We start from the raw sequence: 19,530 nt of genomic DNA on the forward strand, positions 1-19,530 counted from the left end.
AAATAACATATGTACAACCACCGTTTGATCAAGTCTGGTGTGTGTGTGAGTGTGTGAGTGAGTCAGGATTATAGTAAGACTTTCTCTGAGTAGGGAGCCTGCGAGACGTCTGACGAGGGCGCTATGCTCGGGATGCTGTAGTTTGGCGTGTGCGTGGCGCCTGGGGCGGGGCCTGGGGCGGGGACGGTGTTCTGGTAAGTCTGAACTTCTGACGGTGCCATGCTGCCTGGAGCTGCAGTGTAGACTGGTGGCTGCCCCATGTACATGTGGACATCACTAGTGGGAAGAGTGAAGCAACATTAGGAGAGACAGAAAGATGGAACCACGACTTAAACAAAACAAAAGTTGGGTTGAGTGAAGGTTCCAGCAATGATATGAAAATTCACAATCCTCGCAGTTCCTCAGGTGGATGAATGAGTAAAGAGTTAATGTTTCAGCGTCGTGCTGCGGTTTAAAATGGCAGAACTTTCTTTCCTTGTTAAATATATGGATAATATCACTAACTTCTGATGGTTTTTTTTTTTCTTCTCTCAAGTGAACCAGAAGCCAATCAGTCCACTGAGCTGTGCGAGTCTCACCTGGGAGCTGGCTGAGCAGGTACAGGGGTTCCAGCTGGAAGCTGCTCCATGGGAACAGAGTATCCCTGCAGCGCAGCGCTGCCCATGGCATACGAACCGGGTGCAGGCTGACCAGGGTAGACGTGTGTCTACAGAAATAAACAGAGTGTTCGCACACTGAGTGTTAGTGAAGGAGTTGGTGGGAAGATGAACAGTCTGACCAGGTGGACCGCTAAAGTTAATGATGGCTGCAAAATGACTTCTGACAAATCAATCCAAAGCCTTCAGGATTCCCGTTTGTGTTTATCGTCACACCCAAGTCGTGTCGACTGTACCTGCTGTGCGACGCCTGCAGGCTGCTGCATGTAGTACTGTTGGCTCTGCAGCTTGGCATACATGGCATACACTGGATCCTCATTCATTAGCTTAGCATACATCGACAGCGCTTCCATCACCTTCACGTTCAGCTCCGACAGCTCTGAGTGTTTCCTTATCGTACAAAACCACACACAACAGATAAGCAGCTATCTTGTAATTTATAAAGTGCTTGAATCAGCAGGTAAAACATGTCAAGCACCTACCTGTCTATGTCCTCCAGCTTCTGATCAATGAGGGGTCCCATTTGATTACAAGCACCTGGAGAAAGAAAATAGGTCAACAATAAAACACCGTCATACCAGATGAGCTTCTGTATGCAGACGAAGGCTTTGTCAAAATCTTGTGATGTCTTAATGATATAATTTTTATTTATTTTTTTAAACACAAATGCCATACCGGTGAGCCTCCACTATGATTATTAATGGACATACTTTAAGCTTAAACTGGGTTTACCTTCGAGCTGCAGCAACTCAACGCTGTCTGACTGGTTGTCTGTGGGGTCTGCGCTCTGGATCATCTGCAGCAGCTGGTCCATTTTATCCTGAAAGATTGCAGTGATGACATTTCACAGGTGCATTAGAAAAGTGAATCATTAAAATATGTTAAAACAGAAACCCAGTCAACATTAGTGAATTATTTTTATTTATTTTTTACTTTGCCATGTCTGATTTTAACAGCAATTGACATTTTGTTAATAGTTAGATTCTATTGTGTGGTAAACTGGCTGAACAAGCATAGTTATTACCTCATCTATATAGACAGGCTCTTGTTCAGGCTCGATGGTCTCCACCTGGATGTCCTCACTGAACTGCACCGTCTTCTTCTCTGTCTTGACTGTAGATTTCAAAGACAAAGTGGATGACACAAACAAAACGCTACACAACAACAACTGGCTACTCATATGTCCAGAGATCTGGGGCAATGATGGAACAATGACAGTCCTGAAGTGATTTTAGAATAATGCACAACTCCAAACTAAAACAAGCTTCTGACTAATCATATTACAATTTCATGCTCTGAATTTCCAGTCAATTTTTGGCAGTCTGCAACAAGTCAGGGTTGGTCATGTGTGCTAAGTGGAACTAACACGGGGGAAAAAAAAGCAACAACAGAAAACATAAGCCCAGAGTGAGTGCCTGGATGGACTTGTAAAACCTTTGCGTGTAAAGAAGTGTGCCAATCTCTCACCAGACGCAACAAAGCAGAGCAGATAACGCTGAATGCCATTTAACCCTGGTCCTTCTGTGCAACTTAACATCTTAATAAACCCACATTAAACTATTGGCACATGTATACCAGGAAGTACTTGAATTCCTTTGGAAAAGTTTGAAATCACTACTGCTGCAGCAATGAAGGAGACATACCTCAAGATGTGATATCATTATGAAACATTAGTGATCGCTTCCTTTCTGTGTGATTATGTTATTTTGCTGTGGTCGTTCACCAGCTGCGTTCAAGATCTCACCGCGGGATCAATAAAACAGTATAGCTAATGGGCTAAAAGATGACGCAAGTATAAAAAGAGCAAACTTACTCATCTCTGGCTCTGCAGTGAGGTCTGCTGTGACAAAGTTCGACGGGAACAGCCCCACTCCCTGGTACGTTTCCCCTTTCCACCAGTTGGGGTCACTGAAATTAAAAGAATTCTTGGAAATACAGATCTGAACTCTCTTCTCAGCACCATACGAGGATCAAAGATTTGAAAGATCAGATGGACAGATGTTTATTTTTTTTCATTAAGCCAGCACAGTGTCGAGCTTCTTGAAGACATCAGGAATTGTATTAACTAGCAAATCCTGTCAGGTATTTTTTAAATCATTGAGCTCATTTACTCGCTTCTTATTTCAGTGTGTGAAAAGAAATGCACCTGTCATCCAGGATAGTGATGATTTCTCCTGACTTAAAGGTGAGCTCATTGTCTTCTGCGGCCTCAAAGTCGTAGATGGCGCGTACCTTCCTGCCATCTGACTTGTGTGAGGAAAGCAGGCCGGAGGTGCTCGGGTAAAGGGTCGTCAGAGAGGTCTGCGGCTGCTGACGTTGGTCCTTCAGTGATAGCTCAATAGCTGCACACACAAGACAGATATTGGCAACCAAATATTTGGCCTTGACCTTAAATATTGCTGAGCATCTGCAAAGCAGTAAACTAGTGTAAAGAGTGATTTATGCAAGGCAAATAAATAATTGAAGGTGTAAAGTGGGCATGCTTTCCTGAAAAAAGACCCTTCAAATACCAGATTGAAAAATCCTCCATACCTTTGGCTAAATCTTCTTCTTCTTTTTTGTTTGTTGAGGTGGAGGGGTCCTTTGCTACTAAAGCAGGGCTTGCTTTTGCTTGCTCTGCCGCCTGAAGGAAAAAAGAAAAAAAAAAAGATAACCCCATGTTCTGGCGAATAAACTGAAGTTTAAGGCCTTGGAATACAAATGTATGACAGGGAGCATGTTTAGATAATCCAAAGACAGCATATTGTCACCTACCTGGGACCCTACAGCTGGGAACGTGACACCCTGCTCACGTAGATTTTTGATCATGGCAGAGATTAGACTGAGTTGGGGATCGTTGCGAAAGTCCTCTGCCCACTCCACCATCAGGGCTTTCAGCTTCTCGCACACTTTGGGGTGACCCTGGGGACAACAATTAACATCATAATAAAAATAAATCTGAAGTACCATCACCTCACTGTAAATCAAAATGATCTATTGAAACCTTTCATGAATAGTTCCCAGGAAATAAAAACTGAAATCCATACCTTGTTTAAGACGTTACTGACTTCACTAGCAAACTCTCTCGAGCAAACTTCCAAGTGGAATATCTTCCCACAGTTTGAGACACAAGCACCAAGGAGCTGTGAGGATATTGGTACAAACAATTCATCACACTCAGTTCCATCAAAAACATGGGATACACATGAAAAACACATCATCAAAGGTTACTCCGTCCATTCACATCTCACTGAGAAGTTAATAAAGGCTGGAAGAAGAAAACATCGTGCCTCTTTGATCGCAACAAATAACACTTTCACCAAACAGAATTGTCTACTTACAGTCAGTGCTTGCATGGCTACATGGGGATCTTTGTGGTTCACTCTTCTCATTATAGATCGAAGACATTCTTTAGGTCTGCAGCAGAATGATGCAGATCAATTAGCAAGGTCATTAAATGCTTGGAAAGGAAAAAAATATGCAAATATATTTGCTAAAATAAGTCACTTTGGAGGTTGTTAATCAACCATCAAAGCATATCAAATGACATGTACCAATATTTATCTTTAAAGTGACCTCATGTCTATAGGTGATCCCTACTAACAGGTGCTTTACAACATCATGCAATGGCTTATAAATATGTTTGTGTCAGGGGTAGTCTACAAACCCAGTGCGTGACTGTCCTATCTTATCACATATGTCCAGAATGAGGCCCCAGTCCTCAGCTGTGTTCATCTCACTGGTTGCTTTCTCTACAGGAAATAAGAACCACAAATGACAGCAGAAAAGGTAAACATTTAAAATACATTTCTTCGGGGACTTAAACTGAATATAGCGAGAGGTGTGGATCTTGTTAATGGAAATGCAAATGGTAAAAAAATATCTCAAAGAAAATAAAGTTACAAGTTGTTTGCGTATGTGAGAGTCTGTCCTTTTTTTTGTCTTTTGTTCATTGGCAATAAGACAAAAGAGCATAGACAGTAGAGACATACAAAGTAACAAAAGCCCTGTGCTAAAAAGATATTACCAAATAATGATGATTGACTATTATTATTCACCGTGAAAGCTCATAATGTTGGGTTTGTGTTGAGACTGTAGACTGGGGTGTTTAGGAAATACACTTCCTTTCATTTGGTGATAATGCGTTTCCTCTTGGAATTAGCTTTTTGCGTCTTTTTGCCCTGTTCTCACTTGATATTAAGGTCTCAAATTGCTAACTTAGCCAAACATTCTTATCCAGTTATTAGCTATCACTTTAAAGAAAACCTAACATCATCAAATTATTTAAAGACACTGTGATGTCAGGCAACAAATGCTGAACGAGAACTTTATTTTCCCATCCCAAATTATACGGTACAGTATACCATGATGAGACACGTGACCGAATACTGATACCAAAACAAACAAACTCAAATCAACAAAACCCAAAGTTCTTTTTACAGTACTGAGGTGTATAGGAACATAACAGAATAGGAATATAACATCTTGACACATTTGTGTACCTTTCCCACCTCCCGCACCGTACAGCGTTAATTATACAATAAAATGTTTAAAAAAAAAAATCATTGCGCTTTTGAATTTATTTGTTTCCTTGGAAATATATTTAAAATATCCCACTCAAGGTTAACTGAAGTGTGTCTTATAAAAGAAATATGAACTGAAACCACTCGGCTCAGAACAAAGCGACAGAAGAAAACAGGAAACAGAATGACTATGATGCCTTTTATCTCCTCTGCATCCCCTTTCACTTCGTCTATTTTTGAGTTCAGGCACTTCAAATTGTTACATGTAAAATAGAGGAATACCGTCAAGCAGCGGTGAGGTAGCAGGCTAGTTAGCTACTGTTAATACAAAACAGCTAACACTGGCTGCACACCACCAACAGTATATATATATAAACATGTGTTTATATGCAATACGTCAGAAATAAATATTGCTATTCTTTAGTAACGTCGACTCTAAAAATTGTTAGCTCTGACCATTTAAACGATTTATTGACGTTATCGTCAAAATGTTAAGGTATATGAGGTAGCAAGCTAGTCAGCTGCTCAGTGGCTAACGAACTGAGCTAGCACAACAAACAAATACGCAACAACAAATATATATATATATATACATACACACACTGTAAGTTCATGCAGCCTGCTATATACATTAGCTATAAGATACATTACATCCATCTGACATGAACAATAAGCGGTGCAGGCATCATTGGCGCTACTTGGAGAACCCAAACAAAGATGCCTGATTGCAGCTACTTTAGCTAGCCAGATAGCCTCGAGTCCTGAATACTCACCAACATCTTGATCAAATGGGTTTGCCGTGAAGAGAGGCATTGCTGGTGTGTTGACAACAACGGATCTCGTCCTCCCCTAAGATTTATTTTCCTCTGTTTCTTATTTCATACAATAAAACACATAACAACGACAAAAACACGAATTTGAACTGGCTGCAGTCTGATTCTACACAGTCACTCCTCCGCTCGACGGCGACGAGCAGCAGAGCATTCTGGGTAAAAGAAGCAGACGTTCCCATGCGGAACGAAATGAGGTCATTAATGTGGATATTATTTGATAGACACAGATACTAATATAACTATCCTTTCTCTACACTCAAGAAAATTTACAGTAAACTACAAATTATCCTTAAATGTAACATGTCATGATCTGACGTTCGCCATCATGTGACGTGTCACATGGCAGTTCCTGCTCCAGCCTTGGGTAATTCGTTTTTATAGCATGCCATGTACACAACAGTAGAGGTAGAAGTGTTTAGATATGCTAACAAAAAAATAGTATTATTATCACGGTGTTGCAGGACAAAAAGCATGAAATTCACACAGTTTCCTTTGCATTTTAATGTGATCCATAGGAATTTTGTAATTTCATTAAGGCGACGTTAGTCCTGAGCGATATTACAATTGGAATACGTCAGTAATAACAACTGATTATGCAAATTATAAAAATGTAACACATTTCATGTACTGCATTTCATATACCGGTAATTGAAAAAAAACCAACCATGGTATGATCAGTATATTGCTATTGTTTGCCCTATACTGTACTCAAACTGGTATTCTAAAATCTAAAACAATACGGTCCTTCATAAAGCAGCAGCAATTATCTCATTGTGCATCAAAAACAATCATCAGTGAGCTCAGTCAGTAAAAGGTAACATTTACAAGCATTACTTCTGTTCATCATCTCAGTTTGCAGTCATATTGATTGAGCTGATGGTAAGTGGGCACTTGAAGTGAAGCACTTGACAGTATAAAAAAAATAGATAGACTCTATTACAAACATCAGCCTCCGATTTCGAGTTTTGCATCAAGATTAAGAATGCAGCTATGAAATGAAGTGATACGAAATTCAATCTCAGCCAACAAGCTATATTTTGTGAACTATTATTTACAGATACACAGGTCTGCACATCAATGGCTGCATCAAATACTGATTTAGTGCGGTGTAAAAAGGCCCCATTCTCATGTTTCCTTCGGTACAAACACAACTCCATCGTCTGCTGGGTCTGTGCATGCTCTGCCTTAAAGGCAAACCTTATTTCCAGTCCCAGTGATGCTCGACTCTTCCAGCTTCATAAGAGCCCTCGAGACATGCAGCGATCATCCTCACGTCTTTCACTCTTCTTGCATCTTCAAACTCAACTCCAGCCTCTTCACTGCTCTACGAGGGACAGTTCTCGCTGTTTTAGGTGTATGCTATGAAGCTGGAACTTTCACTGTAACAAAAATAATAAAAATATGATAGATGGTAGATGATGATGGATAATACTATACAGTACAGTCATAGCAACCACGATAAAATAGATAAACACACACACAATCACACCAACAGGAGATTTGAAATATTAAAAAGCTCTGATATTTAGGTGTGAAATTACTGACAGTCAGATGCACGTTCACAGATGAAGCCAATGCGGTCAGTGCAGTAGAAATCATTCCAGTTGGCATCATGGATGAGGCCAGCACAGTCCTCGCCTTCATCGTGGCCGTGAGTCCAGTTATCCGGCTGGCCAGCCTTCCAATTCCTGAGAGCAACAACATGAGCAATGCACTTTAACGTTTAAGCATCAACAATGTGGTTGTCAGAATACATTTATTTAAGCCTGTTTGGCTTACTCACTTAAAAACGGGAAGCGTTCCATCGACCCATTTCCAAACATTTTCCTCCTCTTTGTCAGTAAGGCCCAGCCAGAAATAACCTTTTCCTGCAATTGCATTTCTCACAAATTGCTAAAAAAAAAGAAAAGAAAAAAAGAGCAAAATTGATTTTTATCTGTTTTGACAAATGAGCCACATTTGTGCAAATCCTTGTCTAATTAGAGAATATGTAACATTAATTATCGGAGTCTTCATTTACCTGTTCCTCTTTGTCATTAATAATGAGCATATGAGACGTTTTGTTAGTGCAAAATTGTTCAACCTCTTCAAAGTTGAGTCTCTGGGAACCAGATGAGAAGTAATAGCAGCTGTCTCCAAACCTTCTGAACGCCGGTGGGCAACCTGGAAGAAATCATTTACAGGATGTCGCTATGTAAGTAAAATCACTTTGTATGCTTTGGGTCTATTTCCTACTCTTGTATAATAACTGAATTCACCAGGTGATGGAGCCGTGGCTGCTGGGATCTGGACCTGCCGGGACACCGAGCCTTGCTTTTCTTCTACTGATTTTGGCGGTTGGGATGGTTTGAAGCGTTCAGGATTCTGAGTGGGCTGAAGCGGCTTTGAAAATTGCGGAGGTGCAGGTGCAGGTATTCCTGCTAGTCCAGGCGGACCAGCAGGACCGATGGGTCCAACAGGCCCACGGGGCCCATCCAACCCTGAAGGTCCTGGTGCTCCTCTCGGGCCCTGTGGCCCTGGTGGTCCTGGCATTCCTGGCTGTCCATCCCTTCCAGGAAGACCTGGTGTTCCAAGATCGCCTTTTTCACCGGGGCTTCCAGGTCGTCCTCCAGACCCTCTAGATCCTTTAGCGCCTGGAAGACCCCGAAACCCAGCGGTGCCCCTTGGCCCTGTTGCGCCCAGTGGTCCAGCAGCACCTTTTTCTCCTTTGGAGCCCACAAGTCCTGACATTCCTTTCTCACCTTTGTCACCCTTCTGTCCAGCCTGGCCAACTGGCCCCTGGGGACCTCTGTCACCCTTGGAGCCCCTTGGACCTGGTGGACCTGAAACATCATAACAATATATGATTGGACCACCGATGTCGGAATATATTGTTGCTATGTGGTTTTGACACATTTAAAAAGCCTCGTCAGAATTCGCAGATGTTGCCCCTGTGTTCTTACCCTGCATGATGGTAAAGTTGGTGATGAGCTGTGTGTGCTTGCTGTCCACCAGCTTCATCTCCCCCATCACTACAGAGAGGCTGTTGACCTCTCTGTCCAACTTGATTGTCAGCTGATCTTGCTGTGCTCGCAGCTCTCTGCTATCTGCCATGGCCTCGGCAACGCTACCATTCAGCCTCAGTAACAGGTCTGAATGATGTATCGTTGTCTCAGCGCAGGACCTCAGGCCATTCAGGTCAGAGCTGATGGTACCGAGGAGCTGCGAGGAAAAACTCAAATTTCCACTCACACGATCCATGTCATTCTCATGTCGGTCTAATCTTGCTTCCATCTCATCAAACTTGGAAGAGGTGGCATTATCATAGTCTCTCTGATGGTCCATCAGCTCACGCAGGCTCTGGTCACGCCCCTCAGTGAGAGCTGAGGTGTTCTGGATGTGACTGGCTAATGTGCTGAGCTGAGCCCCCAAGTCATCGAGAACTTCCCCGTTGATCCGGGCCGAGGCTGAGTTGTTGCCTTCCAAGACCTGGAGGTTCTGGACCTTTTCTTTAAGCCAGTCTGTGTCAGACTGGGTCTGCCTGGTCGTCTGCTGCAGAGTCTGGTAATCATTCTTCAGTTTTTGCACTGCCTGTCCCACGTCTTCAAGCATCCTCTGCAGTGTGCTGAGCAGATTACGCTGCTGGGATTGGGTAATGTTTAGTGCACTAATAGTAACCTGGGTTTGACTCTGCAATTTGACCTGGCCCTGTATCTCTGACTGGAGCTGTGCTGTGTTTGTCTGGAGATTGTCGATAATGCCACTGTAGGAGGCCAGGGTCTGATTGACCCCACGTAAGGAGGCAGTGTTACTTTCCAGAAAGCTCTTCAGGTAGACATGGTCGTTATGCATGTCATCTCCTATGATCTGAAGATCGTCCAGTTTGTGCCTGTTTCTGGATGTCCTGAGGGCAATATCATTCAGTTTGTTCTGTAACACCCCCAGATCGGACTTGAAAGTGTTGAACTCACTCGTAGCGTTGACCGATTTCTCTCCTGTCTGGTCATCTAAGAAAGTGAAAGTAAAGAAAATGTTTGAGAATGTGTTCACAGCTATTGCAGATGAAATTATCCTTATTTTGCATCTAATGTTATATTAATGAGTCTTGCCTAGTTTTTTCAAATCTGTCTCCACAGCATTAATCTTGCCTCCGTAATTCTGCATTCCCTCTGTGACATGATCCATCCTCTCAACCACTAGAAAAAGTAAAGCAAAGCACTAATGAGGCAAATCTATAGATAAACAATCAATCAGTACAGATTCAGATAGATAGATAGATAGATAGATAGATTTAAAAATTAAAGACAAATCACCACCATGTAACACTGTTGTTCAACAACAGAGGGCACTGTTGTATTCCTTCCTCTTCATTTGAGAGGAAGTTAAACAGGTTAAACAGTTTCCAGTGTTGTTTTTTTTAACTGGGTAACTGTGTATCTGTCTATCAACACAAACCTCAAATTCCAATTCTTGTACACAAACAATAACAAACACATTACAAATATCAAACTTTTTCTTCACATCTGCAACAACAAGCCATCTCCCGTTCCCTGTGGTTTGTTTTTCTGGTGGTATGCTGGCATCTAAAATCTATCCATGAAAACATTCTTAAATTTCACTGTTATCATTGCAAAAGTAACAAAACATGAAACATCAGCATTCATTTGAACAAATACAGATACTAATTTCTTATCCTGAGTGCATATCAGCTTTATTATTTAACAATAACATTAATTTAAGATTCTATTTCTACACAGTCGAGAACATACCAGGACAATAGTGACAAAAAATGTAATATGAAACTAAATGCAGGCCACACTGTTGTTCGTCCCTAATGTCTAACACACACTCTTATTCCACCCTGTCAATCTTTTATTCTCTCCTTCAGTGCTGTATTGGAAAAGCATTATAAGTTATATAAGGCTTCTAATTTGAGTAAGGCTTATTGGCTGCTTAATGTGATCCAAACTATGAGCCATACTTGAGTAGTTACTCAACATGGAGCAGATTATTGCTGACTGGTGGTGCAAGAGCAGACACTACAGACGTGACAATCAGTGTTTTCAACTCTTGACAGAATGCATCATTTTAAAGACCAAGACTAAGGAATATATTAAATAGTGCAGACGATTGTGTTTATGTACTAGTGTAGATGAGGAAAACAGAATTATGTCTTGTGTGTTTTCTTGCAAACTTAAAATATATTTGACACCTGCAGCCTTTTGTGGGCCAATATGTGGTTCACGAGACAACAAATTATCTAAAAGACATAGAATCTCCTATGAGTTGTTAAGATAGAGGAGTCGCTGCATGGCCATCTGTATGTCATTAACACCAAACCATTTAAACCACATGGGCCTGACACTGACCCCAATATCCCTATCAGTGTGTACACCCGCGGCCAGAGGTTTTGGGTCACTTAGACATGTTTAAATATAACAGCATTGAATTGTACAAAAAGTACTTTCTGTTTTGCTCTTTGACTTACTTTTATATCCAAGGACAGCCACTGCTATCGTTATTAAAGCACAGAGCACGTAGAGCAGCGCGATAGCAACCCTCAGCGCCCAGTCATTCTTACACTTTGTGCACTCCGCACCCTCTTGAATTCCTGCAACATAGAATTTCCACAAATCACTACACAGTGTGCATGAAGCCATTTACAGATATAATCCCGAGAATCAGTAGTAATTGAAATGTGCAGCTTGAGTAAAAGATTAATAAACACAAAGAGGTTTTCTTAAAAAAATATGTTATATACCTGCATATTTTTATTTAATTCCATAACTAAGTTAGAATGAGAGAATAGAGGGGTTCGTCCTTTTCTAAATTTCCCACAATGCATTACGGGCGGCCATACTTGTAAGCAAGTGTTTGCATGTTTTCCTACACTTTTAAGTAAGTTAGTATAAAGAGTATGCTTGATACATTTTCTTCTCTTGACGTGAACGTCTATATTAATGTCATCCGATAAACCACCAGGCTCTGATCAAAATGTTCCCCATGACATTTAGAATAGGTCAGCTATTCATATGACGTCTTTCCACAAGAGTGCGAGAGGCTGGTTGCATCCCTTTAATTTATGTCCCTAAATGTGCAACAGCAAGACACTTCGTCCTTCCAAGTAAGGGTTGGACAGGGACACCAGAGGCGTAATGGGGATTTGGCCTCTTAGCTTTAGACCCACACATCTGTGAAAACATAACATCTGATCACTTCAAAGAGGTCCGAGAGATGGGCCACTGTTGTCCTTGTGCATGCTGAGACCTCATGGTGGTGGCTAGCGTGGTAAAGTCCCCCCCCCCCCGCCGGTTCAGCACATACTGTTTCAAGGACAGTATCACACCATGTAAACAAACAGCTGGCCGTCTGCAGGTTGTGGGTCAAGAGCAAAACCTGGGTGGTATTTCTGTGATCATTAAAGTACAACATCATGCAACACACTCCAGAATTGTATTTGTCTAATTCTCTCTTTAATTGATATTAGATTTAGATTAAACTTTATCATCTTTGCGCATGTCACAAAGCAACAAAATACAGATTGCATTTACCAGAAGTGCTTAAGCAGTAAATATTACTATATCAGTATAATATGAAGACCAAATGCTAAATTATTGACATTCGTCTCCAATGTAAAAAAAAATCCAAACAAATAGGATCCCAACCCAGAACCGTCATGAGACAGGTTACCATGCCACCCATAGTTAAATTAAAAAAAGTACTCCCTTTATTCTGATCCACTTCAAAATGTAATGGGATTGGTCCCACAACAAACCGAACCCTCCCACCAATTTTCACTAAAATCTATCAAGAATTTTATAAGCAATCCTAGTGAAAGTCAAAATAGCACAACAGACTTTGAGAAAAACAGGACAGACCTAATGAACAGTGAAAGCGATGGGACGGTCCAGTTTGGTGTCTGTACAAGCGCTGCATTTCCTGTACACCCTGAGTCAGTAACAGAAACACTTATGCCCTTATTCCATGTACCTGCCCTCGCCTGCATGCCCTGTCTCACTCCTGGCTGGCAGTGGAAACTTCCAACACAAAGAAAGTCTGTACAGCCTGGAGGCTTTTTGTGTGAAGACCCTTTGTGCAAAGTGTTAAAACTATATTATATACACTAACTGGGTGGCAACCACAGGAATGTTTTCACTTTATAGCTTTCATTTTTGTGTTATTTTAGTGCAGAATATGATCACAAGCCAAAAAACCATCAGTTACACAGAGGGACCCTGCCTCTACTCTCCACCTGGCTGAAGTGTAAAGGCCAAAATACTGACTTACTGTAAATACACATTTACAAAAAGACCATACAGACTTCTTTTTACACATTGTTTTTCAAGAGGAATGAAGGTGAGCAGGAGTAAAACAGAGTACATGTGTGCAAATGAGAAGGTCCCAGGAGGAACAGTGAGGTTACAAGGAATAGACGTTTAGAAGGTAGAGGACTTCAAGTACCTCGGGTCAGTGATAGAGAATGTGGAAAGGAAGTGAAGAATCATGTGCAGGCAGGCTGGAACGGATGGAGGAAAGTATCAGGTGTGCTCTGTGATAGGAGAGTGTCGGCGAGAGACAGGGACTATATCGGTAGAAGGATGCTGAGGATGGAACTGCCAGGGAACAGGGCTAGAGGTCGACCCAGGAGAAGATACATGGACGTAGTGAGGGAGGACATGAGAGTGGCTGGTGTTGGGGAGGTCGGTGCAAAGGACAGGGTGAAGTGGAGAACATTGATTTGTTTTAACCAGACTGTTTTAATAGTTTCATGTGAAGGACACATGACTTTTGCTTTGATATTTAAATCTGTGCTTTCTGGAGAAGCTGCCATGATATGTCTCTGCAGCCAGCTATGAGACTTTGGAACCATCTTCATTGGAATTTGAGCTCATCCCATATCTGCACACTGTATGTTATCCATGTATTTCACTCATTCTGTGGCTGTGATAAATATTTGTTCATGTCATGGAAACTATGAGCAGTGTTGCATTTCTTAACAGAACCTTGCAGAAGCAGAAAAGGGTATCTTAAAGGTATACAGAGGTAGAGGGAATGTTTCAACCTCAACTTCTTAAGTGGTAAAGGAAGCAGAATACCTCGGTGAGATGGATCCTTACTAGGGTTTAAATAAAAGGAAGCATGCAGCCATATGGAGCTGATTAGATCTTATTTTGTCATCCCATCTGTGCTTGGTTAGAAGGAAACTGTCAATGACAAATGGGCCTTATATCATATTCTCAAGGGACAGACTTGTAAGCATGCAAGTGTGCTTCGCAAACGAGACCGGGCCACTGTATTGGGGATATTTTGGCAGGCATGACTGGAAAAAAGTTGTTGCCATGACTGAGCAAGGTAGACTAAAAACATAGAAGACAGAGAAACGTGCCAACAACATTGTGGCCCTTAAAACATTACAACTTTCATCTTTTCATCTAAAAGCAGGTATAATGAAACACACGAGTCAAAGTCTGCACAATAATGCCTGGGAATGTTTATATAGGTTGGAACACACTATGACATAAATGTTGACAAAAATACAAATTAATCTCCTTCCACTTTGTGTGGTCTGATTTAGTGCTATTTATATTCAAAACATTTTTATAATCCCATGTTTCTAACTTAAGTTCACAGAATTTAATTTCATTGTTTAAATATAAATGTGCTCAGTCTTTTTTTTTCTGTTAGGCCTATTTCAGTTTATTTTTTAGTTTCAGCTAATAAATTTAGCATGAATAAATGTATACAATCATCACCTGAAGGAAATCAAAGCTCAATCAATCAAGTTTAAGAAGCAAAAAAATAGGAAATGGAATAAAGTCCTTTTTCACAAACACTTTCCTCTGGGCAAATGACTTCCACTGCTTGTTGCAGACAGATAGAAATAGTTTTGTTTTTGTGCTACTGAAATCCATGTCCTTGTATCTTGCATGCAACATTCTGTCTTTTGCCAGTTCTTGATAACATTCATACATTCCGGCCGTCTGTGATTGCTTCCAAACACTCCACATGCAAAACAGAAAACACAAACCAGCATTTCATCTAACAAACCATTTTGAGAGGTTTTGTGAACCAAACTGACCTTGACGACACTTGAGTGAGACACCTTTAACTGGTTTGACCTTTGACCAAGTCTGACATCAACGCATTCCATTTATGTTATTCCTATCAAATTTGGACCTCATTAGACAAAGCATTGTAGTTAGCATCGGCAGCTGCCTGCCACGTACACACGAACACTGGCCTTGAAAACTGAACACGCCAGAAATCTCAGCCACGGCGGCGGCATTAGCAAAACAAATTGACACTGTTCCAGCCACACAAACGCTGAAACCCAAAAACAACAGAGCATCATGAAAACATCCCTTTTTTAAAGTTAACACTAACCGTCCCATGAGCCTTTGTGCTCCTACCTCAGAACTGTCACCAATCAGAGTTGCTGCTCCTACATCAGATGGGACATTTAACCCAATTACAATCCAACACCAGCCAGTCAGTGTTTTGGACTCCTATTGGCTGATGTGTGGGTGAGTTAGTTTTGTCTGCCAGGGTGGTATTGTGTATTTTAAACCTGCCTATGGCTTTAGATGTTGTCATGGGGCTCCAACATAAACTCATGTTGGTTGCGGGTTCAAATCTGACTTGGGACCTTTCTGTGAGGAGTTTGCATGTTCTCCCCGTGTCTGCGTGGGATGTGCTGTAGCAGACTTTGGCTAAGCCTTTGTCACCGTTCTCGTTGTTAAATACGGTTTAAAGTATTAAACAAAGGTTTTGTTGAAGAGACCTGGAGCTGACCTCCCCCCCCCCCCACACACACACACACACTGACACTCTCAGCTCAAATCCCCCACAGCACGAGCTACGTTGGTCCCAGGACGCACTGATGTGTGCCGTGACTGGGGTGCATTCCTGCCAGTTTGTGATTGGTCAATCCAGGACTGACCCACCGCCCTGACCGGGTGAGAACAGTCTTAACGGCAGTGTTCTGTGCAGTTTATCATTTGTTTGTGTCACATTTGGTTGCCCTGCGAATGTTTTTGTTTTCTCATTGTCTCTTCCTCTGACTCGCTCAAGTCTTCATTGAAAACATGAGTGGGTAATCTTTCATTAGGCCAGCGGAACATGAATGGAATGCATGCGTGCCCCGGAGGAGGCTGTGAGTAACAGACGCTCTAAAAACATTCTTTTCTGGTAATAAAGTCGCAGAAAAAAAATTCAAACCACTTGCTATTTTGCTCCTAAAAATAAGTTGTGAATGTGATTATATGTTGAATATAAAACTGCTGACAAATGAGCTGCAGAAAAAAATTAAAATAAATCACAGCTGAGCACTAAAGAACACGAAAATAAATCCAGCAGTCATAAAAAAATAAAAACTATTCGTTTAATGACTTTTTCATTTGTCTGGTTTTTTTGGGGTCGTCTGTCCAGGCACATTGCTGAGGCAGCACGGCCCCCTGAAGGCCCCACAACGCCTCTGATTCCTTCTCCGCAAGTATATAGATTAGCACTATATAAACTTCCAGCATCGACACAGGAAGCTAATTTATAGATCTCTCTGTGGAAAGCAGATGTCAGAATAAGTCAAGGATTTCTTTCCACTCTGCTTTTAGCATAGAAGCAGGACAACCTGCAGGATTCCACTGCTGGTGCAAAGAAGACACGTAGCAAAAAAGAAAAGTCCAACCTTTTGGAGGCACATTTTTCTATTTACTCAATTGCTTGCTGATAATGAGATGAGAAATTTGGATGTGTGTTATATTTAGAAATTATAATAATAATAATAATCAAAATTATTATTATTATTATTATATACTTTATAATTAAATTAGCTTTAAACAGCTTATAAGGTAAAAAAAAAAGAAAAGAAAAAAAAACTAAGAATCTGTTAGAATAAGTGGGAGAGATGAAGATGCTGAGGTTCTCCTTGGGAGTGATCAGGCTGGATAGGATTAGAAATGAGACAATAAGAGGGACAGTGAAGGTTAGACATTTCCGAGATAAAGTCAGAGAGACCAGACTTTGATGGTTTGGACATGTCCAGAGGAGAGACAGGGACTATATCGGAAGAAGGATGCTGAGGATGGAACTGCCAGGGAACAGGGCTAGAGGTCGACCCAGGAGAAGATACATGGACGGAGTGAGGGAGGACATGAGAGTGGCTGGTGTTGGGGAGGACGATGCAAAGGACAGGGTGAAGTGGAGAAGGTTGATTTGCTGTGGAGACCCCTCACTGGACAAGCCCAAAGTACAGTAGTAGTAGTGGTGACTGCTATTCTAAAACGTTAGTTTCATGTTTCAATGGTCATGTGGCTACTAACACAAGTCTAAGTTTCTAAGTTCATTAACCAAAAGCACTGTGGGGAATATGGTCAGATTTATAGTTACTTTTTTTATGCTTAGACCAAGCAGACTTTTCAGACTCAGTTTAATTTTTCAAAAGCCTTAGAAAGAAGCAGTTTGCTGCATACTTTGCCAAAAATCTTTATCAGGGGGAAATGATTGCTTGTGTCAGGAGTAGCTGCTTGAACTCCAGGAATGTGTTCAAATAACATTTCGGGATATTTTTACACACAACCAGGGAGTTACGGGTCAGTGGGTATCGTTTGTATTGGCTGACAAGTGAGTGAGGTTAGGAACCTGTCTGGAAATGTCTGGAGAACCTTTAGAACCTTTAGAGGGAATCAGCAGACCCGTTCTGGGAATGTGTATTTCTGTTTAATAGAGTCCGTGTTGCAACTTGTAGATCTTTTGCCAAGTTAAACAAAAGTGAACCAGGATGCTGATGAGGTTGCAGAATCAGTAGAGTGGTCCGGAACACCCAGGATGCCGGGGCTTCCTTTTCAGAGGACCCCCCCGAGAAAAAGGCCAAAGAAAGCAGAAGCGAGAAAAGTTTAATGGTGGAAACAATCCAGTCAAAATACTGCATTTAAAGAAAATAGTATTTATGCAGTCATCACAAAGGTGTCATGTGGGATGTGAACCTATAGGATGTTGGTCTTTTGAGTTCACAGCTGGAAGTCAAGAAGTCATTCAGTACTTACCAAACCTCTTATAACCGAAGGACTGCACCTCCTCCTCGTCGGCAAAGTCGTCTGGAGGGAAAACAGAGAAGTAATGAAATAAAGGTCAACGAATCGTCACGGTTTCAGGTTAACATTTTTTAGTAGCCCTCTCTCATTTTCATTCGAAGAGTTTGTTCAACCTTTTTGACACAAAGCCTGACCTGTGATAAAGATCCTGAATCCTTGCTGAAAGCTCTTTGTAAGTCCGGTATAAGAGAAACTTTGTGGACAAACTGCTTCCAAATGTTTCGTGTCACAGCCCATCAAAGCCATTAGCAGTGCAGCGCTTCATTATAGAATGAAATACTGTACACCCCGTCTCGCTCAGATTAGCTCAGCTCTTTGAAGTAAGCCATTGTTTTTCCTTCATTTGAGGAGCTGACTCCCATCGCTGCTGCTGCTGTCACCTCACAACTTGCTCTAATGTCAACTTCACTGACTGTTTCTGACCTGGGAACCGTCAGCACCGTCAGGAAAGATCTCTCAAATCTGATGCCAAAGGCAGAGCGCTGTGGTGTTGAGAGAACCGTGCATGGCTATCCATCAGAGAACGGCTGATTGAGCAGGTTAATGAGGAAAGCTGGCGGGACATTGTCTGTATCTCCTGGATTAACTATGCAGTCTGGGAATGTTCATAAATGACCGTTCTGGGAAGAAATCAGTGTGACTTTGGAACAAACACCTCATGAGGGAGTGAGATAAGATCACCTAAATAGCTATAAATAAAATGAAACAGCTTACTTTCCTATTTGTGTTCCAAAGCCATATAATTGTGACGTCAGCACAAGTGCGTCTGCTTTTTAAAGAACCACTGCAGGAATTAGTGTTTCAGATTTAAACTGAGAGGATTAAAAAAAAAAGATAATTGGTTTGGACTCTGTGTCATTCATTCAGATTTTGAGAGGGATATTACCAGAGACAAGGATTTGCTCCACATTATAGATATAGAGATCAGACGCTTTTGCAAAGAAAAAAAACTAAAGCTGCTGCAAAGGAATGTTTTTTTTTTAGATGTAGTTACAGGCAGCACGTGGTTAGATCTATTTTAGAATAACATTTCAACTTAAGATATATTTTCAATCTCCTCCAAATACATAACACTTTTAAATTACGCGGACATGAATGTTAAACCCCAGACATCAACAAGGCAGCAGGAAGCGCGCACCGCTGAGCCAACGTAAAGTGTGTGTTGACCTGTAAGAATGACGCGATCCAAGCAAAGCGCGACCCCCCCGCAACCCCCCCCCCCCCCCCCCCCCCACACACACACACACACACATGAGAACAACACCTGGACTTTCGATCTAAACGTTCATTTGTCATCTCCAGGACGCCTGTAGTTTTTAGTTGGCTGCAAATTATGAAATATGTTGGTGCGCTGTGACGCACATGGATTAGGAGGCGTGTGCGCACTGACCACAATAAAGCTGTTCATGTACAAAGTTCAGCCTGACTCGGTTTTTCCTTCTGTGCTTTGGAATTCCGCTCTTTATTATCC

General features: G+C 41.6%; 1 protein-coding gene across 1 annotated transcript; it reads right to left on the bottom strand.

Annotated features, from left to right (window-relative positions):
• Positions 1–68: 68 nt before the first annotated feature.
• LOC137904661 (collectin-12-like) lies at positions 69–18,305 on the bottom strand. The gene is made up of 23 exons (XM_068748865.1): positions 18,194–18,305; positions 18,012–18,062; positions 11,459–11,581; positions 10,080–10,166; positions 8,934–9,977; positions 8,250–8,813; positions 8,012–8,154; positions 7,775–7,884; positions 7,533–7,679; positions 5,932–5,996; positions 4,303–4,387; positions 3,977–4,052; positions 3,683–3,778; positions 3,411–3,557; positions 3,189–3,279; positions 2,803–2,998; positions 2,470–2,564; positions 1,681–1,769; positions 1,389–1,476; positions 1,139–1,193; positions 893–1,046; positions 579–706; positions 69–276 (listed from the first exon to the last, which is right to left on the bottom strand). Exons 1-23 carry the CDS (start codon positions 18,303–18,305, stop codon positions 69–71), a joined length of 3,954 nt encoding a protein of 1,317 aa, XP_068604966.1.
• Positions 18,306–19,530: the final 1,225 nt, after the last annotated feature.

This window comes from Brachionichthys hirsutus, chromosome 15 (assembly GCF_040956055.1).
Source record: "Brachionichthys hirsutus isolate HB-005 chromosome 15, CSIRO-AGI_Bhir_v1, whole genome shotgun sequence".
NCBI classification, from domain to species: Eukaryota; Metazoa; Chordata; class Actinopteri; order Lophiiformes; family Brachionichthyidae; genus Brachionichthys; species Brachionichthys hirsutus.

Coding starts and splice junctions, on each gene's coding strand:
- LOC137904661 (XM_068748865.1), bottom strand. CDS start 18,305: ATGGCTTTGATGGGCTGTGACACGAAACATTTGGAAGCAGTTTGTCCA. Junction 9,978..10,079: donor GACAGATTTGAAAAAACTAG/GCAAGACTCATT, acceptor TCACTTTCTTAG/ATGACCAGACAGGAGAGAAA. Junction 2,565..2,802: donor ATCACTATCCTGGATGACAG/GTGCATTTCTTT, acceptor TTTTAATTTCAG/TGACCCCAACTGGTGGAAAG.